Source organism: Macrotis lagotis, chromosome 1 (genome assembly GCF_037893015.1).
Source record: "Macrotis lagotis isolate mMagLag1 chromosome 1, bilby.v1.9.chrom.fasta, whole genome shotgun sequence".
Taxonomy (NCBI): domain Eukaryota; kingdom Metazoa; phylum Chordata; class Mammalia; order Peramelemorphia; family Peramelidae; genus Macrotis; species Macrotis lagotis.
Window position 1 is genome coordinate 141,234,208 of NC_133658.1, and position 25,940 is coordinate 141,260,147.

The following is a 25,940-nucleotide window of genomic DNA, read 5'->3' on the forward strand; positions in this document are numbered from 1 at the left end:
ACAGTTATTAAAAGTTAAAAGTAGAATTTGACCCCAAATATTCTTTACTCCACTTATATCACTTTGTCCACTAAACTCTTGTAATTTGGTATAAAGTTGTAAAGTAGCTTTATCTCTAAGTTAAACTAATGGCATTTTATTAACAAAGGAAACAATTTCTCTGGGACTTAACTTATAATTGTTTTACCGATGTGAATGACATCTGTCCCACACTCTTTTTTTGACCCACATTCTTAAATGTATTTTTGGGATGTATTTTTCTTTTTTCCAGATGTACATTATGTTAAATATCCACATTGTACTAGTTGGGCTAGAGATTTGGACAAATTCAAACCAAATCAGCACAGCTGGAAGTGCTGGTGATGTGTTGGGGAACTTTGTACAATGGCGAGAGAAGTCACTGATTACACGTCGGAGACATGACAGTGCACAGTTAGTTCTGTAGGTGATGTTCTTTTTCAAATATTCCTGTTAAAAAGTAATAATTATTTGCTAATTACATTTATTGCTAATGTTTTAAGCAATATTAAAAATTCAAAGTGTTGCTTATTAAGGTAATGACTTATTTTGAACAGAACTTATTCAATGAAGTTAGTATTGTTCCCTTCAAATTAATTACTATGGAAATCTATGCATTTATTTTGCCATTGTTCAAATTATATTGAAACACTTTTTTTGGCCATCGGAATCAATTTTACATTCATTAAAGTATCTTTTGTGCTAACAAATGTTATGAGGGTGGATTTGATTTTTGGAAATAATCAAAGTTATTGAAGAAATGTTCCTGACCAGCAAAGTGAGCAAGTTATATTGTTTGGGGGCAAAAATAAGTTTTTATTATGATGCTTGTTTTTATCTGAGATTCATAAATTGTTTCTGATGGCAATTCCAAAAGTTGTTTTAAAATATTTTGGGTAGAGCAACCTGGCAATAAATGTATAGCCACCTTGAATTTATTACTTTGACAAACAGTGCTGTCATGATTGTATAAAGTATATTTAAGTCATACAATTTAGCCTTCATATTCTTTTAACATGCCATTCTGATAGTTTATTGTGATATGGAGAGTAAACCTGAGTTCTTGAAAATTATCCTATTGGATCACAAGCTCTGGCAAGTTTTATAAAAGCTTTGACTATAGCCAGCACCAGCAGCAAGCTCTGACTTCCCAAGAATAAGTTGAGAACTAGTGAGTTGAAATTAGATGATGAATTCTTTGGCTATGGCAATCCATGAATCAAAGAAGAATATAAAATGTCCATCAGTTTTGGGCAGCCCTCTTCCACTTCCACAGTGACCGTGGGAGAACAGTAGAAAATGGGACAAAGGAAATTATTGAAGCACATAGCTTTTAGATAATCAATAAACATTTATTCTTGGGGTTTTAAATGTAGAGATTTTTTCCCATGACCAATGAGTAACTATGTAGTGCTATTAGATTAATTGAACCAAATTTTGATATGATTATAACATGATGAAGTTATAATTCAATGCTAGGGTAAGTCCCAGGCTATGTTTGGAGAACTAAATAAAGAAGTTGGGAGAATTTGTTTATCCAAAGGGGAAAAAAAAAGATTTTTTTGTTTTGGCAAGGCAGTGGGATTAAATGACTTGTCCAAAGTCACACAGCTAGGTAGTTATTATGTTTCTGAGTTTGAATTTGATCTCAGGTTCTCCTGATTCCATGACTGGTGCTCTATCCACTGCACTACCTACCTAGCTGCCCCTGAGATATTCTTTCATATGAATCATTTGACTATCTTTGTAATCTTTATAATGAACCTCAGCAAAAAGACTGGTAAAAATAATTGTTGTTTTATGTGCTAACATGTATTGCAGTGGATAAAGGGATAGATAACTTTTATGAAAAATCTTAAAAAGATACTCCTAAGTGTTAGCATATATCTTTATTCTGACTTTTGTCATACATACATAGGGACATATAGATGTTTTCTTCAGAAAGAATTGGAAAGGATTGGACCTGGTGAGAAGTGAGCAATATTATTTTTTTAATTAAGGTGATTTCATCTCTAATAGATAAGAAATGACTAGTTATGCATTTCGCATTATTTTTAAATCAGCTGCCTGAATGTAGTTATACCTTTGATTAATTAGAGCAAATGTCAAATAATCCAGTAATGCCATTAGTCTGTGAACTCATTAATGGTAATTGGCTCTAATCACAGCCTTCCTACACCTACTTTTTTATTCAGACTTGTTCATTGCCTTCCATAGCTTTGTTATAGAGTCCTTCCTACATATCGAATACCTTCCTTGCCTCATCTTTCCATTGTATGGATACTAACAGTCCACATTCCTTCTTTGTGACTGACCCTTTTTTTTCCTAGTTATGTATTTCTCCAATGATTTACTGCACTTTTCTTAATAAATTCCTCATTGAAAGTATTTTGTAATCTGCTCACATCCTCTATGGTCATTCCTGTAGTCCTTTGATTGAGCCTCAGCTTCAGTTTTTCAGAGACTGGCATTCTGTGACTCAAAGCCAGACAACTTTACTATATGACTTCAATTATTAAAAAGTATAGATCTTACTTTTCTCTTTTTTTTCTCCAGAAAGAAGCATGATATAGTTGAAGCAATTGTACCTTTCCTCACTGTCATTGTAGCCTGCCTTACCCTCCATACTTATTCATTTTCTGTTTTAGTATTTGTCTAAGCTATTGCTAGAAGAGCTTTGTAGGTTGCCTTTCCAACTATATAGTATAATAAAGTTAATAGACATTTTTTACCTGCTGAATTTTTCTATTGTGACTATAAAGTTCAAACTCTTTAATAACAGTCTCATTTAAGAGGTTTCGCAATATTCTAAAACTGAGTGAAATCATTAGAATGTCATCTACATGAACATTTTGAAAACTTATCATCCATTTAGATTCTGAACTTGGTACTGTATCTCCTTCAGGTGGTGGCCGCTAACTTTGGCAAACAAATTCAATTTTTTTTTAGGTTTTTGCAAGGCAAACGGGGTTAAGTGGCTTGCCCAAGGGCACACAGCTAGATAATTATTAAGTGTCTGAGACCAGATTTGAACCCAGGTACTCCTGACTCCAGGGCCAGTGCTCTATCCACTATGCCACCTAGCTGCCCCACAAATTCATTTTTTTTTTAAGGAATGTAAGGTGATGTTTTCAGCAGAGAGAATCAGATGAGAGTATCCTTTGGGAGGTTTGAGAATACATGAGATTTAGAAGAGTTGCTGAGGAGAGTGGAGTAGAGAATCGACTAAGGAGAGTTAGAATGTTTGTGTCAATTAGAGAGAGCCCTATTGAGCTTCAGTATAATAAATTTAAAATGGTTTTCTGACTCCTTTAGCTCTGATCAATAGCAATAAGAATAAGTTCAGTAATGACCCAGAGATAACAATAACTAATGCATTTGGTTTGCATTTTGGAAAGGCACAATTAGTGCTAGGTCCAGAGAGGCAAAGTGTTTGAAAGTAGAGGATACTGAAGAATTGAGTATCTTTAGAAAGAGGGCAAAGTAGGGAATGAACAAGAACATAACCAATGAAAGGGTAGAAGGAACAGTCGGTTGTTACAATAAAAATGAAGAATCGAATTTGGAATTAGAGGAAAATTGTTTGACAACAACTCATCATAGCTCTCTGAGTGCCAAGTTATTGAAGGATATACAATATAGTACCCTTTTTAAAAAAGAGAGGGAATTGGGGTGACTAGGTGGCGCAGTGGATAGAGCACCGGCCCTGGAGTCAGGAGGACCTGAGTTCAAATGCGGCCTTGGACACTTAATAATTACCTAGCTGTGTGGCCTTGGGCAAACCACTTAACCTCGTTTGCCTTTCAAAAAAAAAAAAACCTAAAAAAAGAGAGGGAATATAATAAGTAGTGTAGAGTTAGAAAGTCAGAAAAGACCTGGCTTCAGTTACCTCCTTGGTACCTGGCTAATGGGTAAGAAACTTTTCTCCTTGACTATTTAAAAATTATAAAAGGAAGGAAAAAGGGAAAGAATAAACAATTATCAAGCACCTGTTATACACCAAACAATGCTACCTTTACAAATATTATTTCATTTGATCCTCACTATAACCCCTATAAGTAGGTGCTATTATTATAATACTCATTTTACAAATGAGGAAACCAAGGCAAACAAGAGTTAAGTGATTTTTCCAGGGTGACACAACTACTAAGTATCTGAGTTTGGATTTGAATTAGATCTTTCTGACTCTAGGTCTAGTGCTATACCAACTGTTTCATTTAGCCCCTAAAAAGGGGGATAATGTATTTGCAGCTTACTTGAAAGACTAAGGAAGTGTCAGTTATTAATTATATAATGCAGTTTGGAAGGATTTCCATTAAAATCTTTTAATTTAAAGAAATTTACTTTAGAGAGTATGTTATAAGTTACTGAACAAATCCATCTATGTCCAAATCTTCACTCATTACAGATGAGTGATGAGTCATTGCTCTGTTCAAACCTGACTAGGTGTGTTTGACATAGTTTTTCTTACTTCTGTTTCCTAGTGACAAATCTGATGGCATCGTTCTAACCAGCAAGAAAGATGTTTTACTTTATTAATCATTTTTCATTTTTCCTGTCCTTCAGGAGAAAGGGCTTTGGAGGGACTGCAGGAATGGCATTTGTGGGAACAGTGTGTTCAAGAAGCCATGCAGGAGGCATTAATGTGGTATGTTGAATCTTTTCTTTTACCATTTGTTTACCTATTTATTTTTGTCGCTATTTATTTATTAAATGATATTTTATTTTTTCCCCCAAATTAAATGTAAAAATAATTTTTAATACTTGAATTTTTTTTGATTTCCAAATTTTATTCCTCCCTTCTTGTCCTTTTCCCTCTCTGAAGATGGTAAGCAGTCTGATATAGGTTATACATGTGCAGTAATATACAATGTATTTCTGTATTAGTCATTTTGTGAAACAAAACTTGAACCAAAAAAATAATGTGTAAAATAGTATACTTTGTTCTGCATTCAAACATTATCATTTCTTTCTCTGGAGGTGGATAGCATTTTTCTTCCTCTTTGTTTTAAATTTTGTTTTGTTTTGGGGAGCAGTGGAATTTGCCAAGGTCAAACAGTTAGTAAGTATCAAGTGTCCAAAGCCAGATTTGAACTCAGATTTGAACTGAGGTGGATAGCATTGTCCATAGCAGGTCTCAGAGTTATCCTAGCTCTTTGAACTGCTGAGAGGACCTTCATCTCATAGTTGATCATCTCACAATGTTGTTGTTAATGTGTACATTGTTCTCTTGGTTCTGCTCCCCTTTTCAACATCAGATCCTGTAATTCATTCCATGTCTCTCTAGCTTCTGACCAGTCGTGGTTTCTTATAGAGCAACAGTACTCCATAACATTCATATACTATAACTTGTTCAGCTATTCCTCATTTGATGGGAATCCCCTCAATTTCCGGTTCTTTCCACTTCTGTATCTTGTTTTATCCTAAACCCTTCTCTTATCCATAGATCTGACAGATAAATGATTCTATATATCCTTAATTAGCTTATGTTATCATCCTTGATGTTCACATCATGTACCCATTTTTCCTTATCTTGGTAGATGATGTGAGTTGTTGATCTATACTTAATTTCTGCCTTACTATTTTCCATTTTTCCAAGCAGTTTTTGTGAAATGTTGAGTTTTTGTCTTTGGTTTTTCAAACACTGTGATCATTTATTACAATGTATTGATACTGTTTTGATGATTACCACTTTATGAAACAGTTTGGTATGGCTAGGCAACCTCACTTTTTTAAATTGATTCCCTTGATATTCTTGACCTTTTATTCTTCTAGATGAATTTAGTTATTATTTTCTTACTCTATATAGTTTTTTGGTAGTTTGGTTTGACACTGAATTAGTATATTATTTTACATAGAATTGTCATTTTAAGAAATATATTGGCTCTGTCTTTATGAGCTATTAATATTTTCCTGTTTAGATCTGACTTTATTTTTATGAAGAGTGTTGAGTTCATATAGTTCCTGGCTTTTTCTTTACAGGTAGACTCAAGTATTTTATATTTTCTACAGTTATTTAAAATGAAATTTCTCCTATCTCTTGCTACCGAACTTTATCAATAACATATAGAAATGCTGATAAATTACATGGGTTTATTTTGTATCCTGCACTTTGCTAAAGTTAATTATCTCAACTAGTTTTTTAATTGATTTTCTAGGATTCTCTGAATGTACTGTCCCATATTTTCTAATTACTCTAATAGTGATAAAGTTCTTAAGAATTACAAGTATCATCTTCCCATGTAGAAATATAAAGTTAAACCCTATTCAGTCTCTTATGTTTTTTCTTTCCTGTTCACCTTTTAATGCTTCTTTTATTTGAAGTTCAAATTTTTTATGTTCATGTATGATCTTTTAATTAGGAATACTTGAGAGTTCTTTATTTCATTAAATGTCTATTTCCCCCTGAAGGATTATACTCACTTTTTCTAGGTAGGTGATTCTTGGTTATACTCCTAGCTCTTTTGCCTTTCAACAATGATTGTTACTGATTATTAATAAACTTGGGTATTCTTTTAAATTTTTAAATTTAAAAAATATTGATGAAGTAACAGTATCATTGGCCAGAAACTGAGGATATCACTGCTTCTCAGAAGCTATACAAAATATCCCATTATTTACTATTTAAAAATCATTGCAATAAGTCAATATATTGCTGATATCTCCAATACACAAATCCAAAGGACCTTGTCAATACTGGTTTGTATACTGCCTTAGTAGAATACCTTATTAAAAGTGAATGAAATTCTTTTTTGTTAAGCAAATAATTTTGAAAAATAGCACTCCATAATCACCTTCCTCCTTTATGTATAGTTTGGACAAATCACCGTGGAGTCCTTTGCATCCATTGTTGCTCATGAGTTGGGGCATAACTTGGGAATGAGCCATGATGATGGAAGAAATTGCATTTGTGGAGCAAAGAGCTGCATCATGAATTCGGGAGCATCGTGAGTTAAATGTTTTCTTCCTTGGCCTTGGAATAAACAATAAAATAGAGAAATGACTTTTTTTTTTTTGACAGATGATTTTATTTTATATTTAAAAACAAAACCCCCCAAACAACCCCCCAAAACAAACAAAAAAATCCCAGATTATATAAAATTTACAGTGAACATACCCAGCAAACATCTGTATGTGCAATTAAATACTGTGTCTGTTACTGCAGCATGAACCTCAGACAAACAATATATAAGTGTTCTGGGGGGTTGGGGTGGATAGAGAAGGGGTAGGCACAGGTTTTAACTCATGGGATAGAGGAGACAAGATGGGGGGAAAGTGAAAGGAGGGGGAAAATCAATTTATTTTTTTCTTAACTCTGTCCATATAAATATATTCATAAAGACCAAAAAGAGGAAGAGGAGATGAGGTGGCAGGGAAGGGTAGCTGAATACTACGGACAGAGCCATCTGAGTTTGTGCTGCTCCAAGGTCGGGGCTCCAGAGATTTGATCTCGCTGTCTGTGCTGCTCTGTCGGCTGCTTGAAGTACGGCTCAGCCCTTCACGGTTTCCCCTGATGTCATTTAGATATCTGTTCTGGCCAGTCTGGTTATCATCCCGGTCCATGCTGGTGTCATCTCTCTTCAGGATGAACCTCTGTTGAAATTCTACATTCTTCTCATATTTGATATGCTCTGAGAACCTCTGTTCAGATCCTTGTATTACTGGTTTTGTTGATGATGACAGCTTTTCCAGTTTGGTCAACATTGTGGTCCATTCCAAAATAGGCAGCAACCCGGTGTAATAGCATCCAGTGATATGAGGTCATCTGAGGAAATTTCTTGAACTGGTTATTGTTGTTATTAATGAATTCCAGAATCTCTTGTTCGAACTTTAGCAGCATCATTCTGTTCCCTTGGGGTTTTTTTTCAGTGTATTTACTAGAAATTCATGTAGGTCTATTCCAGTGGAGTCTGTATATTCTTGACTGGAGTCTCTAGACAGCATTTTCCTTGGGACCTTTTCTTTATTTTTGTCTTTTTCTTCCTTTTCAGAGCCATCTTTCATAGACTTCTCTTCTTTATCAGAGGGGCAACTTATATGCAACTGAATTATATCCAGGGTTTCCAGTGGCCCATTAACAAAAGGAGAAGAAGACTCCTCACACACTGCCAGGCTCTGCACTAGTTTCAGTTTAGAGTTAGGCTTAGCTCTTTTCCTGGCATGTCCATGCTTGGAAGCTCGTCTCTGTGTCTACTGCCGAACAGTAGTATCCTCAAGCTCCTTCTCAATCTCTTCCTTACTTGGTGACTTGGATACAAACTTATTCTTGCTTACAGACTCTTCCACCAGCTTTTTTTCTGATTCTTTCATTATTTCCAGGGTCTCTTGAGTAGTGTTACTGTTGCACATCTTCAATAGAATATAGCAACGTCTATTCGCACCGGGCTCCGGCTCCGGCTCTGGCTCCAGCTCCGGCTCTGGCTCTGGCTCCGGCTCTGGCACGCTCCCGGGGGCGGGTTCTTCTTCTTGGGGTTTCCCCTGGGGGCTGGGGGGGGGAGGGGGAAGGGGCTGGGGGGAAAGGGGGGAGGGGAAGAAGGGGGAGAAAAGGGGAGAAACCAAACCCGGAAAGGGGAGAAAAGGGGCGGGGGAACCAGAAGGGGAAGAAAGGCCGAGAAATGACTTTCAAGCTTGAATGAATGTGGTACCAGTTTGTTATTTTAGAAGTTAAATATCATAAATAAATTATTCATTTCTGAAATAAAAATGTAAACAGTATATTAAAAACTGTCTAATGCTCTAATGCTTATAACACTTTAAAAAAGACCTTTTCTCTTAGCAGTCATGTTATAGGCAGTACAAAGCTTATGACGTGGAAAACAGTAGACTTTGAAATCAGGGAGCGAGTTGAGTCTCAACTCTTCACCTTTCTGTTTTATGGCTCTGATTCACTCTTTGGGTTTCATTTTACACACCTGTAAAATGAATGATAATTTTTTAAAAAAATAATTAATATTTATTCTCATTTTGTACAAATGTTTTTTTAAACATTAATAAAATATTATTGTTTAAGAGTAAACAAAATACCCCCTTCCTCCCCCAAATATAGACTCACTTGAGTGATAAAGTAAAGGGGAGAGAAAAAAAATTAAAATTAAAAAAATAATAGTAATAATTGAAGGTATGGTCAGGATGGCGATGGATGGACCACCAGCCCTGGAGTCATGAGCACCCAAGCCCAAATCTGGCCCTGTACACCCAACAATCACCCAGCCATATGACATGCAAGCCACCCGAACCCCACTGCCCTGCAAAAACCAAAAGAAAAAGAAAAAACCCCAAAATAAAATAAAATAGTAATAATAGTAGGGGTGGCTAGGTGGCAGACAGAGCATTGGCCCTTGAGCCAGGAGCACCTGGGTCCAAATCCGGCCTCAGACATCCAACAATCACCCCGCTATGCGGCCCCAGGTGGGCCACCCAGCCCCATTTGTCCTGCATCTCCCCCAAAATAATAATAATGAAAAATGTGCTTGAGTCTTTGTTCCAACACCAACAACTCTGTCACAAGTGGATCACATTCTTTATGATAAGTCCATGGCAAAAGTTACTTCCATATTTTTTCACTGTTGCCATTGCTGATCTCAACTCCCTCCTTTCATATTTCTCCACTACCATGTACTATATTTTTCTCTCTCCTTTCACTCTGACTCTGCTGCAGGGTAGCTGAGTGGCGCAGCAGACAGATCCCTGGCCCTGGGGTCAAGAGGCCCTGAGCCCCCATACCACCCTTTAGGCCCAGCATCCACCTGGCCTTATGGTCCCGAACAGGCCATCCAATCCTAGCCCCTTGCAAGAAGTAAAAAAGAAAATGTGTTATATCTGACCACTCTTCCCCTGTGTTCCATCCTCTCCTCCATCACTCACATCACTCCCCCCTTCCCCCATCCCCCCCTTCTTACTCCAGGTGCCTATACCCCATTGAGTATATATGCTGTTTCCTCTCCTAGCCATCTCTGACGAGAGCGAAGATTCCTTCATTCCCCCTTGCCTTCCCCCCTTCCATATCATTGTAGTAGCTCATTGTAATAAAGAAAAATCTTATCATATGAAATATCTTGGCCTATTCCCCCTCTCTTTTTTCTTTCTCCCATTACATTTCCCTTTTTTTCTGTTGACTCCATTTTTACTCCATATTTTATCTTCAAATTCAGCTTTCTCCTGTGCTTCAGCTATAAAAGCTCCCTCTACCTGCTCTATTAACTGAGAAGGTTCATATGAGTATTATCAGTGTCATTTTTCTATGCAGGAATACATGCAGTTCATCATTAAGTCCCTCATATTTTCCCCTTCTCCTCCGATCTCTATGCTTCACCTGAGTCCTGTATCTGAAGATTAAACCTTCTGTTCAGCTCTGGCCATTCCAGCAGGAACATTTGAAATTCCCCTGGTTCATTGAAAGTCCATCTTTTTCCCTGGAAGAGGATATTCATTCTTGGTTGCATTCTAACCTCTTTTACCTTCTGGTATATTATATTACAAGCCCTACGAGCTTCCAATGTAGCTGCTGCTAAGTCCTATGTGATCCTGACTGCAGCTCCACGATATTTGAATTGTGTCCTTCTGGCTGCTTGTAATATTTTCTCTTTGACTTGGGAGTTCTGGAATTTGGCTATAATATTCCTGGAGGTTGGTTTTTTGGGATCTCTTTCTCGGGGGGGGATCAGTGGATTCTCTCCATTTCTATTTTGCCCTCTGCTTCTAGAATATCAGGGCAATTTTCCTGTAGTAATTCTTTGAAAATGATGTCAAGGCTCTTTTCCTGATCATGACTTTCAGGTATTCCAATAATTTTTAAATTATCTCTCCCAAGTCTGTTTTCCATATCAGTTGTTTTTTCAATGAGATATTTCACATTTTCTTCTAATTTTTCATTTTTTTTGGTTTTGAAGTATTGATTCCTGATTTCTGGTAAATTCATCAATCTCCATGAATTCTATTCTTTGTCTGAAGGATTTGTTCTCCTCAGAGTTTTCTTATCTCTTTTTCCATCTGGCCAGTTTTGCTTTTTAAAGCATTCCTCTCCTCAATAACTTTTTGAACTGTTTTATCCATTTGACCTTAGCTGGTTTTTAGCATGCTCTTTTCTTCGGCATTTTTTTTGGATTTCCTTGACTAGGCTGCTGACTTCATTTTCATGTTTTTCCTGCATCTCTCTCCTTTCTTTTCCCAGTTTTTCTTCTAACTCCCTCATTTGATTTGCAAAGTCTTTTTTGAGCTCTGTCATAGCCTGAGCCCAATTTCTGTTTTTATTGGAGTCTTTAGATACAGGAGCTTGTGCTTCCTCATCTTCAGACTGAGTATATTGATCCTTCTTGGGTTCATAGATAATATATTTCTCAATGGTGTTTCTTTTGTTTCTTTGCTTGCTCATTTTCCCAGTCTAAGCCTGTTTTGGGGTGCTTACTGAGCTTTTGGGACACTCCCACAAGGGTCTTAGTGTGTGAAGTTCTATCCTCCCTTCTGGTCTGTAAATGACCACAAGCTCCCCCACTCTGCCATGGGGCTCAGGGTGGGGGGGTGGCCCTGCTGTTCTATGGGGTGGCCTGGACTGCGATCAGGATCTGAATGTGGTCAGAGCCCCAGAGTCCTGTTCTGGGGCAGAGGACAGAGCTGGCATTCTCTCTCTCTTCACTTCCCTCCCTAGGTTCAATGGGCTCATGCCCTGGGGGCTCCTGCTTAGCGGCTCTGCCTGCTTCTGTCCTGGATCTGGAATGCAGTAGCCAAGCAGCTTGCTGTGTGCCCTGAGGGCACTCTGGCAGAGGTCCCCTGCTGTTCCTCCAATTTGTGCCTGGTCTTCCCTGGGGTGTAGGTCAGGAAACTCGGCTCACAGCACCCTGGGGCTGCCTCCAGGAGGCTGAAGTTCTTTCGCTCTAGTGGGCCACCCCTCTGGCGGGCAGCCCCTCCAACCCTGGGGAGCAGAGCCTTTCTGCTCTTTTCCAGGTTACCTTGAGTAGGAGAACTGCCTCATTGGGTCCCTCTGTGGGTTCTATCTCTTGAAAATTTAGTTAGAGTCCTTAGTTTAAAAGATTTATGAAAGAGCGCCTAGGACACGATCCACTCTTGTCGCCATATTGACTCCGCCCCCAATGATAATTTTTTTAAGGGTACTTCCAACTCTGAATCCTAGTAAGACTTTTTTTTTAATTTTGGCATATTTGTAAAATGAGACTCAGATAGATTTATATGACTCCAATCTAGTTATATAGTTACTAAGCAGAAGTTGAATCTCAGGTCTTCTAAGTTCAATGCCAATCCTGTTTCTCCTATATCTTTTTTTTTCTTTTGGCCAGGTACTGACCTATAGACTGCTCAGAGGATGTTCCCAGACCATGGGTCTCCATAAACACATTTTGAAAACTACTGACAGATTAGAGATGCAAATTACTTCCATACCTTAACCTCTTGGTTATATTTTGATATGGATATTGTTACATATATAAATATTTTAGTTTCTTTCCTACTTAAAATAGCACTTTGGAGGTACAGTTTTTTTTTACCATTGGGATATTAGTGATTTTCAATGGATACCACTTCCCACCCTCATCACTTTTCATTTTATTAATCTATCTTAATTAATTGGTTATTTTTATAAAGTTATGCTTTGGACCATACATATTTTACCTTTCCTTGAAGAAGTCAATACTTGGTAATTCTTGGGAAGTTAGAGATATCTTTAAGTTAGTAAATATTTATCCTTATGGGGACTTATTCACATTAATGTGGGTACTCTAATTACTACTAGCAATCAAAACACCTCTGTTCTTTAATGAGATTGGGTTCAAAAATAAATCATCATCACTTGTCCAGTCTTCCAGACTATCAGAGCATGACTAGCTTGGTCTTCTTACTCATAGTTCAAGCTATCAGAGCTTGTACTTGGCTGGGATGGCCTTTCAGAATTTGAACTTATCTCCCCAAAGAAAAGTGACTATGTCTCTTTTATAGTAGTTTTATCACGTGTTTAGGACATTAGACAGAGTAAAGACCTGATTTTTACCCACCAAGAAAAAAAATCATCCATGTTGAGATTGAGTTTGTAATTACTTTTGAACTAATTAAGTATACCTTTCTTATAGGAGTTTGGTTTTAAAGGTTTTAAAGGCAGGATGATTATGCCATAAATAATTAAGAAGTTTCTTATGAACAAAATAAAACAGAAATCAAAACAATAATATAAGAAGCATTCAACTATGTTTCAAAATTGATTTGAAGATATTGTGATGTGGTAGTGTATGGGAATAGGTATTTGGAAATCTGAATTTAACCTTGGATTTTGCTACCAAAAATGTATAGAAACTTTTCCTAAGTCATGTAGTCTTTGTGCCTCATTTTCCTCATCTGCATAAATAAGGTGGTTAGGGTTTCAAAATTATCATTTTAGTTTTATATTGCTTTGTTTTATATCGAGGAAATAATCATTCTAAAATGCAGGTCTGATCATATTGCCTACATACTAAATAAACTTCAGTGACTCCATACTATCTTTAGGATCAAATATAAAATTCTGTCATAACCTCCTCCTACACCTTTCCAGTTTTCTTACACATTACACTTCAGTGCCATATACTTTGACATCTGATGACACCAGCCTTTCTTCCTGTAACAAGAGAACTCCCATTTCTCAACTCCACATATTTTCACTTGCTGTCTCCCTTGTCTGGAATGTTGTCCATCCTCATCTTCAAGTCCCAATTGATTTATTTTTTATTTAGGTTTTTGCAAGGAAATGGGGTTAAGTGGCTTGCCCAAGGTCACATGGCTAGGTAATTATCAAGTTGTCTGAGGCCGGATTTGAACTTAGGTACTCCTGACTTCAGGGCTGGTGCTCTATCCACTTTGCCACCTAGCCGTCCTTCAGGTCCCAATTTAAATACTACCTTCTACAGGAAGCTTTTCCTGATACAAAACTTCTTCATTCTTACTTCTGTTGATCATCTTCGATTTATCCTATATATAACTCCTCTATTCATGGTTATTTATGTTGTCTTTACCATTAGATTGTGAACTTCTTGAAGGCAAGAACTGTCTTCCTTTTTTTGTATCTGCAGTGCTTAGTTTTAATTAAATGTTTATTGACTGACAAACGACATAAAGATCTGGGCTTTACTGTAATTCCTGTGAACCTGTTTAGTATTAATTGTGAAACCCTAGTGGGAGAGGATTATGCATAAGAGATGATGTGAGGTAGCCTTTCCATCCAAGGGGTGGGGTTAGAAGTGAAAACATATGACTGTTCTGCCACACTTTTATATGGAGTAGTGAACTTATTGATGTTTATATTTGCTTCAGGGGTATAGATCTTATCTAATAATACACTGCAACTCTTATCCAGGCTTTCTTATAGATCCTCCACAATGTATCCAACAAATATCCTCCCCTAGATTTCTTGACATTGTATGGATACTAATGGAACATATGGATTATCCTTCAGTTTTCCCATGTTCTCACTACACCTGTCTGGTTCATCTCCTTTGACATTAATGATATCCTTTAAGACATTCTTCTTTTTTAGTAATATGTTGAACACTACAAATTGTTGGAGTAGCTAGATGACTCACAGGATAGAAACCTGGGTGTGGAGTCAATAAGACATCTTTCTGAGTTCAATTTGGCTTCAGACACTTAGTAGGCATGTGACCATGGGCAGGTCACTTAACCTCTGTTTGCCTTATTCCATTGAAGAAGGAAATGTCAGATTTTCTTTGCTAACAAAATCCTTTGGACAATATGGCCCATGGGGTCATGAAGAGTCAGACATGAGTGAATCACTGAACAACAACCACAAACTTTTATTTATCATATGCCTTTCAATTGTTATCCACAATTTTAATTAATCAGAGTCTATGGTATTCCATGACCTTTTGATTCAATGACAATAAAATATTCCATATTTTTCTAGACACTTCAGTTCATTTTCCTCCTGTTCAGTATTTAAGCTCAATACATATTCAGTGTTGGTATGGAATAAATAAGTTAATTGGCTAGTTCTATGGATTGGTGACTTAAATTATCTGGACAATAGACATTTTTCATCCATTTGGATTTGATTTAAACTGAACTCAAATGAATATAATTCTCATTTAGGAGCGTCTTCAGCCTTCTAGGCCTAGGTCAGCATAGTACAAGTATATTCTGGAGTTAACATAATACAGTTCATTCTGGAGGGTCGTACCCTCTATAGGGAACCTCTATTTGATTTGGATTCCAGACTAAACAGACTTCAAGATTTTGGACAACTTGTCCATGTTTTATATTTCACTTGATAACGGGTTATTGAACAAGTTTTTCTCTGTCATATCTTTCAAAGAATCTTAAATACTTTTCATATTTGAATGACAAATACCTCATTGAAGGATTGACTTTCTGCTCTATTGAAGCCAAATTTTTAATAGTTAATTAATAATGAGCATGATAGACTCTTATATTTCCTGTGTCTGATTCTAAAGATGTAGTATGCTGTTCATATGATTTGTGGAAACCTGTCTTGCTTCTTCCTTTCTCAAACCTTTATTAAGAATGCTCTCAATGCAAATGTAGATTATTATCCTAAAGATTTTATGGAGATGTGAAATAGGCATATGAATTAATATTTAATAATATTTTCTTCATTGCCTTTTTTCATAATTATGTTTGTTTTCTTTTTTTAAATTCCCTTAAGCATTTATTCTCCATGAGAATTTATCCCTTAATACTTTCAAAAATTGTTTCTTCTTCAGGATGCACAACCTGTACATATGCTTATTCTAGTCTAGCTTTTTTCCCATTTTTGTTTTTTTCTAATACCAGTTTGACTTTCTCATGCTATGTATTAGTGTCTACTGTTAGAAGCCAAATGTGATAGCTCTATTGATGGAAAAAAGATATATTTTAGAAACTTATTTTTTTTAGAATAGAATAAAATGATTTTGTTTAAAAATGTTTTAGTCTTAAAATTTTTGACAGATATTTTCCATTTTTCATCCATTCTTGTTCCCCCAGCAGTTTTATTTTTAAATGCCTTGAAAATGATCTGGTTTAGTTGGGTCAGTAGCCAGGTTCTGGTTTTTTTTACCCTTCCCAAGATTTTTTTAAAATGCGTCTTACTCTTTTACAAGAATTTAACTTTAAATAAAGGAGGAACCTGTCTACTTAATATTCCAAAACCTGATGAAGCCTACAGTGCTCCTTATTATGGTAATAAAATAATTGATCTTGTGGAAGAATGTGACTGTGGTTCTCCAAAGGTCAGTTATTATTAAATTAAAAAAAAATTTATTATTCATTTTGAAATGAAATACATAGATAAAAAAGAATATTTCCTTGTACTCTACAATATAAAAGATTCACCATGTTCATCATCTCCTAATCTCCATGAGATTTTACAAACTAGCTTATATTAATTATTAATCATTAATTAATTCATGCAAATTAAGTATTAATCAGTATTTATGTTACCATAGCTAATGACCATTTCAGATTGGAAGAGTTATGACATTAGCCTCTAGCTTACTCTCCCTTCTGGAAATAGTGGAGTGAAGGTGGTAGTTGACAGCAATTCTTCAGTTTCCTTGATCATCCCAGGTGACAAATTTCCTGGTATGATAGACTCTTGAAGTAGGTTGTTCCATGTGTCTTCCAACATTACTATCATATGAAATAGACCACTTGTGTCTTTTATATTGTATTAAAATATAAATTGAAGTCAGGGAACCTGTAACAATGTGTATACACACACACACACACACACACACACACGCATGGGATATAAGCAAACAGATATATATCCTCATGGATATGTAGATCTATATACATATGTATAGTGAACTCTGGTATATTGGGAGTACTCTACAGATGTTAATATCTACATATATTAGGGTAATTGGAGGTTAGCTTTTTTTTTTTTTAATTTTTGCAAGGCAAATGGGGTTAAGTGGAGGTTAACTTTTAACAATGAGATTGTTTTGAAGAATATAGTGAGACAGGAGAGGCAGTATAACTTGGAAAACAAGAAAACTCCAAGGAATTTGGAGAGATATTTCCTGGGTTCTTGCCTGACCTTTCTACTTATGGATTGTCCTTTGACAAGCCACTTTTATTTGTGTCTTACCCTCTCATCTACAAACTATGGATAATTATATTTGTGCTGTGCTTCTCATTGGGCAACTTGGTGGCATAGTGGATAAACATTGGGCCTAGTATCAGAAAGACTCATTTTCCTGAGTACAAATTCAGCCTCAGATATTTCTTAACTTAGTGTGTCCCTGGGCAAATTACTTCCCCTGTTGGCCTCATTTTCCTCATCTGTAAAATGAACTGGAGAAGGAAATGGCAAACCACTCTAGTATCTTTGCCAAGAAAACTCCAAAAGGAGTCACACTGAGTTAGACACAACTGAAACAACTAAATAACAACTTGCACTATGATGAAAATGTTTTAATTGTAAGGGAGTGCAGTGGGTGAAATGCTTTGTAATATTTTCTTAAAGCATTTTATATACATATACATGTATATATGAGAGCTTCATTTAAAAGGCTTTACAAAGCATAAAATGTCAATTATCATTATGATGTAATTTTGTACATTATTAGAGAAGAGCATCTATCTGTATTAACTTAAACAATTTTTCAAATAAAAATGAATTCCTGCAAATATTCTTTCTATTTTATGTATGAAAGATTTATTTTTTACTTTTTGGCTTAATTGTACTTTCAGGCTTAAAGAATAACAAAAACTTTCTCCTTGCATTTCTTTTAGAGGTTCCAGAAACTTTAGTAGTTGCAGTGCAGATGACTTTGAGAATTTAACTTTAAATAAAGGAGGAACCTGTCTACTTAATATTCCAAAACCTGATGAAGCCTACAGTGCTCCTTATTGTGGTAATAAAATAATTGATCTTGGGGAAGAATGTGACTGTGGTTCTCCAAAGGTTAGTAATTATTATTAAATTTTAAAAATTTTTTATTATTCATTTTGAAATGAAATACATAGATAAAAAAGAATATTTCCTTGTACTCAACAATATAAAAGATTCACCATAAAATCATGAATTTATATTTTACACTGTTTACTTTTTTGAAAACTATATAATAAATATTTTACATCATTTTTAAATCTACTCAGCTTTCTATGCTTTCTTCAAAGTTTTCTTTTATTCTGTTATGCACTTTTTATATTTTTTTCCTCCCTTCCCTCCTGCCCTAGAGATGACCATCATTAGACATTGTGTGTGTCTGTGTGTGTATGTATACACATGTGCATATAACCATTTTATAAATACTATTTATCAGTTTTTTTCTCTGGAGGCAGACAGGACCTTTCTTCCTTTTTAGTTGATTTGAGTATTTATAATACTCAAAATTATTTAGTCATTCAAAGTTTTTCCTAGAACAGTAGTATTGATATTACTGTGAACAACATTTTCTTAGTTCTGCTCATTTTGCCCTCATTTCATGGAAGTCTTTCCATGTTTTTCTAAATCAATGAGCTCCTCATTTCTTATAGCTCAGTAGTATCTATCATGATCATATACTAACAGCTTATCTAACCATTCAATTAACAGGCATCTCTGAATTTTCTAGTTCTTTGCCATTACAAAGAGAGCCACTATAAATATATTTGAAATATAGATTTTTTTTTCTTTTTTCCCCCAATGTTGGGAAACAGAACTAGTAATAGTATTTCTATGTCAAAGTTATAGACAACTTAATAACTCTTTGGGTATAATTCCAGATTGCTCTCCAAATTGGTTGGATTAATTTACAGTTGGAGTAATAGTGAATTAGTGTCCCAGTTTTTCCCAATCCCCTCCCCAACATTTGTTGCTTTCCCTTCTATCATTTTAGCCAGTCTGACAGGTACAAAATGATATCTCAAGGTTGTTTAATTTTCATTAATCAATAATGTTATTTTTATATGACTTTAAATTGTTTTGATTCTTCTTTGGTAAATTGTTTCTATCCTTTGACCTTTATCAGTTGGGTAATGGCTCATATCCATATAGATATGACAAAGTTCTTTATGTATTTGAGATTGAAATATTTATATTAGAAACTGGTAATAAACATCCCCCCCCAATTTTCTGTTTTCTTCTGAACTTGATTGCATTGGTTTTACTTCTGCAAAACATTTTTAATTTAATGTCCTCAAAATTATCCATTTTGCACCTCACAATGATCTCTATCTCTTGTTTATTCATAAATTGTTTGCCTGTCCATATGTTTGATGATAATATGTTTTACTTTCTTCTAATTTTCTTGTGTTATCTCCCCTTGTATTGTGTTTATTTTGTATCCATTTTTTATCTTATCTTGACAAATGATAAACATTGGTCTGTGCCCAGTTTCTGCCAAATGGATTTTCCAAATATTTTTTTTATCAGATAATGAATTCTTTAACCCTAAAACTTATATCTTTACCTTTGTCAAATAAGGTTACTATAATTACTTACGGCTGTGTATTTCTGCTGATCTACCTTTATATTTCTAAATAGTTCTGATAATTACTGCCTTATGATATAACTTAAGATCTGGAACTGCTAAACTTCTTTTCTTTTACATTTTTTATTAATTCCATTGGTATTCTTGACTTTTTATTCTTTTTAATGAGTTTTTGTTATTATTTTTTCTAACTCATTAAAAAAATTTTTAATAATCGGTATAAGATTATACAACTTTGTTGAAGGAAAATTGTCATTTTTATTTTTATTGACCCTGCTTACCCATGAAATCATATAAAAAGTTTTTTTTTAATTTTGTTCATATACTTTTTAGATTTCTTTTGGTAGGAATACTCTAAGGTATTTTATATTCTAGAGTTATTTTAAATGTGATATATCCTGCCATCTCTTATTGCAGGGTTTTGTTGGTGATGTATAGGATGGTTTATGTGAGTTTACTTTATATTCTGCTACTTTGCTAAAGTTAATTATTTCAGCTAACTTTTTAGTTGACTCTTCAAGATTTTAGTTGCCTACAACCTTCCTACCTCAGGTAATAGATGTGGGAGAGGAGGAAGTTGAGCCAAGGTGTATGAAAAGCAAGATGAGGATTATGGAGAAAATTATTAAGAAGCTAGACTCATAGAAGTCATGAGAATGTCACTTTGAGGAATAAGGGAAGTTGCAGTCCATACACTTTAGGGATCAGCTGTTATTTGGTATTACTTTTGAGGATTATGAAGATGTTTAATGAAGATGATAAAACTGGTGATGCCCTGGTTATAGATATTAATGTGACATTTGTGATTTTACAGTATTGCATGTGTAGAACATAAGTTAAATCCAAGTGGTTGAAAATAGTTTCCATCCTAATAATATTAAATTTAGTTAAATTAGGAGGATGGAAAATTGGCATCTTAGTGGAGTATCTATTTATTTTCCTCTTCAAGATAGATCTCAGTAGTCAGTGTTGACACTGGTGTCCTACCTCTTTGCTGACAGCCAGTTTAAATCATCCACAGGAATGTGAATTGGACCCTTGTTGTGAATCAAGAACTTGTAAGCTGAAATCAGGTGCTGAATGTGCATATGGAGACTGTTGTAAAAACTGTCAGGTAAGGAAGGTTTCTTGGTTGAAAAACAAAAAAATCAATCCTTTATATTCTGAAATATCTAGTAAAGAAGCACTTGTTTTGTGGGTGAATAGGAAAGAAAGCTTTATTGGGTTCTAATGTGTTGCATATTTGTGGTAATGAGGGAAATTCTACCCTCAGTCATTCAGCCAACATTTATATATCACCTAAAAAATTGTGATTCTAATTATCTTGAGGTCCCTTTCTTCCACTCTTCCTGCAGAGGTCAAAGGAAATATCCAGTACAGAATGGCTCTTGTATAGAGCTTTTTAATTTAATAAGTTGCCCCAATATGATGATTTATCCCTTATTATGACTTTTATACACTGGTTTAGACTAGTGTTTAGTAAATAGACTCAGTCTGCCACCAGGGCTCTGCAAAAAATCTTTCCAACATATAGTAGATCTTACTAGAGTATTCATTTCCAACAGCAAATATAGATCACCTTTATGTTATTATGGAATGACTTTTGTGGATTATTGCCTAAGATGTGTCAGATTTTGGTTTATTTATTAAAATTGAGCAAATGTTTTTGTTTAATTTGAATTTTGTTTCTCCAGTTCCTTCCAGGAGGTACTCTTTGCCGTCCTAGTGCCAATGAGTGTGATCTCCCCGAGTATTGCAATGGCTCATCTCAGTTTTGTCAGCTTGATGTTTATATTCAAAATGGACATCCATGTCAGAATAGTCAAGCTTATTGTTACAGTGGCATGTGTCAGTTTAATGATGCTCAGTGTCAAGTCATCTTTGGCTCAAGTAAGACTCAATTAGAAATTATTTTGAGTGGTATGATTTTTTTTAAAGATGGATTTAATGTGTCAAACTAAAATAATTCTAATTTAAATTTTGTTAAACTTCTGGGTATGAAGATATGTAAATCTCTCATTTGTTCATGCTTATGCAGTTCTTTTGTTGAGGTATTACACTCAAAGGTCCAGTTATCCTAGATTCTGAAGTGATAAAGTCCATAGGACTGTGTATTTAGTTAGCAGTTCACACAAGCCAAAAACATGCTTAACTGTCCTTTTGGAACTCACTAAACATCCAGTCTTGGTGTTCCTTTTTACCATGATATTTTATGCAGGTAAGACTATGATGTTTGCTTTTATTTAAAAAGGTTGGGTATGTAAGACATGAGAGGTCCTGGGACATAGTGACTAAAGAACTAGTCTTGGAGTCGGGAAGACTTGGATTTAATTCCTCCCTCTGACCATGTTTGTTATCCTTGGGAAGTCACTGAACCTCTGGCTACCTCAGTCAACTCTAAGACAGTACATTTCAAGGAGTTTGTGAACTTGGATGGGGGAAAAATCACCTCTTTTTAAAAATATAATTGTTTTCTTTTGTTATTCCATAAATCTTGTTCTTAAGCATTTAAAAACAGTGCTGGGGAGTTCATAGGTCTCACCAAACTGCTGGGGTGGGGGGAGGGTCCATGATGCACAAAAAGTTAGAGTTGAAGAATAGTTTCTGATCTTAATTGACAGAAAGTTTGTCTCTAGCAATTGTCACAGGTCTCTACCAAATGCCAAATTGCAAGGCATAAACCTTGCAAGAAAAAAAAAGAATAATTTTTCTCATTTACTTCATGCAAATGGCAAAATGACAAGTTGTTTACATACTATTAGCCAGGTAATGTTGCCTTTTAGGATAATAGTCATAACAGTTAAACTAGTCTGTTTAGTCTTCAATATGAGTTTGTTATTTAAAATCACTATATTTTATTTTAGCAACATCTACATAAATTTGAAAATGAGTGATAACATGCATGAGGCATTATTTACTTTATAGAAGCTATATTTGATTAATTATAGATTTGTATATATAATTTTAATCTTGTAATTACTTTATGCCCTACCAAGAATACTGTACTCACTGGTTGGAGCCATTTAGTTGGGCTCTATCTAGTCACAGATAATTCCCCCAGGTTAAAGAAAACACCAGGGTTTTCAACACAGAAAAATGAGTGTAATGGATAGTACTTAAAAAAAAAAAGACTAGGTCTGAAGTTGTCAGGGAGGGGGAAAATAATAAGTTTTATGCTGGAATCTTGTATTATTACAGTATTTACCCTGGAATTAGCGGACCCACTTTCAAATTCTGCCTCTTACCTTTCTTTCCTTGTGATCCTTCATATATCATTTAACCTTCCTGGGATTCATTTTTATTATCTGTTCAGTTGAGAGGATTTGGATGGTGATACTCCCTGAGGACCCTTTCCATTCCAGAACTATGGTCTTTAAAATCTATGATTTATAAAATCCTTTTCTGTAAACATCAACATGTTAAGAATAAAAGGGTGCACATTAATACAAATCAATGTAAACACAGGTAGTGTATAGATATTAATTATAAGAGAGACTATTTGAAGCAGGCTGTAAAGCAGTACTGTTAAGCAGAGGTTAATGTTATGTATTATTTACATAATCTTGGTTTGCTTTGTGTACTCTGGCAATGTCATGGCTATGCTATAACAACCTAGCTTTGACTGAAAGGAAAAACGATCAGAAAATTTCATTATTGAATGCTTCTTCAAACTGTACAGATCACCAACCATCCTGTCTGTCTTATTCAATTCTTTTTTTTTTTTAGGTTTTTGCTAGGCAATAGGGTTAAGTGGCTCACCCAAGGCCACATAGCTAGGTAATTATTAAGTGTCTGAGTCCGGATTTGAACTCAGGTACTCCTAACTCCAGAGCCGTTGCTCTATCATACACTGCACCACTGAGCCACCCCCTTATTCAACTCTTAATCATATTCTAGCATAATTTTGTTCTAGCCTAAAGTACTCCAGAACTTCTGCAATTTTTCCTGACATCATGAGGATTCTAATGGAATACTTTGAAATTGTCTTTACTCACCGTGAAACTGACTAACTTTTTTTTTGAGCTTGTTACAAGTAACAACTTTATAACAACTTTTATTTCTGTTCTTTTTCAAATTTTTTTAACTGTTATATGCCTACAGGTGATTCATTAAGAAAGTTCACTTTGTTGCAAATTCTATCTGGGGTATTTTCTTGGTCCCTTTTTGTTTTTCCTCCGTAAAACAAAAGAAAAACGCAATAAATTTTATTAAAGCCAAAAGTACAATTAATTACTCCCTAGACAATTTTAAGTAAAATTTATAATACAGTGAATTCTCTTAATTAACCCTAACCTTTTTTTTCCTGAAGAGCAAAACTTGCATTTCTGGGTTTTCTGATATTTTTTTTTAAATTTTCATTTGTCTTTTATTGAAGACAAATTCCTAGGGAATTTGTGACTGTCACAAATGGAGCTCAATTAATAATAAATTGTGATATAGAAAAATAGAGGCTGAACAGTATTTTTGACATGTCTGAATATTACCTTTTTGTAAATGCAATTTAAGCTGTTTAGCTTTGCTGAAATGGACCATCCCTTTTGATCAAGGAGCTTCAGCCTTTAACATGGAACTTTAACTTGATCATTGTCTTCATATTGATGAGAGTTCCCTTTACCTTGGTGCTCCACGATTCTTCCCAATGCATTCCAATTATCTTCATGTCCTACTGCCTTAAACATTATTCCTCTATCCACCTCTTTCTTTGAGAACATTAGCTAAATCAACACTGCCGTTCTTGAAAATGATATTTCAGTCAGTTGGCCTATGTTTCTAGTCACACTCTTTTTTTTCATTTTCTCAGATCAAAAGACTTTCCCAGTCAACATTCCTCCACTCAATGTTTTATCTTCCTCTTGCCTTTTCTCTTTGAATCCCAAGTGTTTAAGAAACATTTAATGCTTTTTAATTATTCATTGAGCTTTTTCTTCTCTCCATATCAAACCTTGTGACATGTGATCCCTTATTCTTTCTTCCTAAAAGAGGAGAAATACCCGTCTCTGAAGAGACATGACCTTTTCCCCTCTTCAATCATTTACGTGTATCCTCGATGCTACTTACTACTTTCTGGTTCTCTGACAGATTGCCTCCACAGTCATTCCCCTAGTCACTGCTCACTAATCTTACATCTTATTCCTTACTGCCTACAAACACCCAGCTTTTCCCTTTCCTTAAAAAACAAAACAAAAAATTCCTCATTCAACCTTACAGTCTCATCAAACTTCACGCCACAGTCACTCTTCTAGAAAAAGATATATACATTCTTGTCTCTACTTTCCCTTCTTCTCAACCCTTTGTAAATGTGACCTTTTTTTTTTAAATAATTCAACAAAAGTTACTAATGATTTCTTAATTGCCAAATCTCACTCCCTAACCTTCCTGGCTTTTATATAGCATTTGACATTGTTGATCACCTTTTCCTCCTGAATATTTTCTTTGAGTTTTTGTGACATTCTTCCTCTGCTTCTTCTCTGATCTGGATTACCAGTCTTTTTAGCTGAGCCATCATCTATATTTTTCCCTCTAACTTGCTATATCTTGGGAATCTCTGGGATCGTTGTAAAGGTCTTCTTTTCTGTAAACTTTCTCTCTTGGCAATCCTATTTGCTCTCATGAGTTCAGTAATCATCTATGCAAGTGATTCCAATATCTAGATAGCAGTGAATAAAGTATTGGGTCAGAAGTCTGGAAGATTCACCTGATCTCAGATACTTACTAGCTCTCTAACCCTGGTCAAGTCACTTAATCTCTTAGCCTAATTTTTTCATCTTTGAAATGAATTGGAGAAAGAAATGAGAATCTACTATAATATTTTTGCCAAGAAAATTCCCCCCAAATGGGATCACAGAGAACTGGACATGTCTGAAACAACCAAATAATCTATATATTAGAAATATATGTGTGTGCATGTATGTGTATGTATGTATGTACGTATGTATGTATATATGTATGTATTTTTAACCTTTCTTTGTCTCCTGAGCTCCAGTCCAATATTATCTGTGGGACATTTTGATCTGGATGCATCTCAAACTCATCATGTCCAAAATCACTCATTATTTTTCCTCCCAAATTCACTACCAATTTAGGCATTCCCTGTTGGGGATACCATCATCTTTTCAGGCACCTGAGTCTATACCTTCAATGTCTTCCTTGGTCCTTCACTCCTAGGCTTATTCTCTGCAGTATAATATTTATGTAAAACCAATACTAGGCATTAAACCTTTGCCTCAGTTTCCTCATATAAAATGAGCTGAGGAAGAAAATGGTAAATCTCTCCAGTATCTTTGCTAGGAAAACCCCAAAATGGGGTCATAAAGATTTGTATATGACTGAAAAACAACTGAACAACTACACCGCCACTTAAGGAGTTGATAATCTGATAAACAAACATAGATACAAATTAAGTATGATACATACTACAAAGACATATGGACAAAATGCTTTAAATATTTTGAGGAGGGAAAGATCACTTTCGACTGGAAGGAATCAGGAAAACAATCGTGGAGGAGA

The 25,940-nt window shown here is 35.1% G+C and overlaps 1 protein-coding gene and 1 pseudogene across 2 annotated transcripts in view; one reads left to right on the top strand and one right to left on the bottom strand.

Annotated features, from left to right (window-relative positions):
- The window catches only part of ADAM9 (ADAM metallopeptidase domain 9), a 116,725-nt gene that overhangs the window by 54,003 nt on the left and 36,782 nt on the right, over nucleotides 1-25,940 (top strand). For both annotated transcript variants that reach the window (XM_074208954.1, XM_074208950.1), the window contains exons 9-14: nucleotides 272-441; nucleotides 4,585-4,666; nucleotides 6,832-6,965; nucleotides 17,752-17,923; nucleotides 20,455-20,547; nucleotides 21,128-21,323. In XM_074208954.1, coding sequence (XP_074065055.1) covers nucleotides 272-441; nucleotides 4,585-4,666; nucleotides 6,832-6,965; nucleotides 17,752-17,923; nucleotides 20,455-20,547; nucleotides 21,128-21,323 — 847 coding nt within the window. The remainder of the gene's footprint in view (nucleotides 1-271; nucleotides 442-4,584; nucleotides 4,667-6,831; nucleotides 6,966-17,751; nucleotides 17,924-20,454; nucleotides 20,548-21,127; nucleotides 21,324-25,940) is intronic.
- On the bottom strand, nucleotides 7,121-13,636 carry LOC141495072 (R3H domain-containing protein 2-like; annotated as a pseudogene).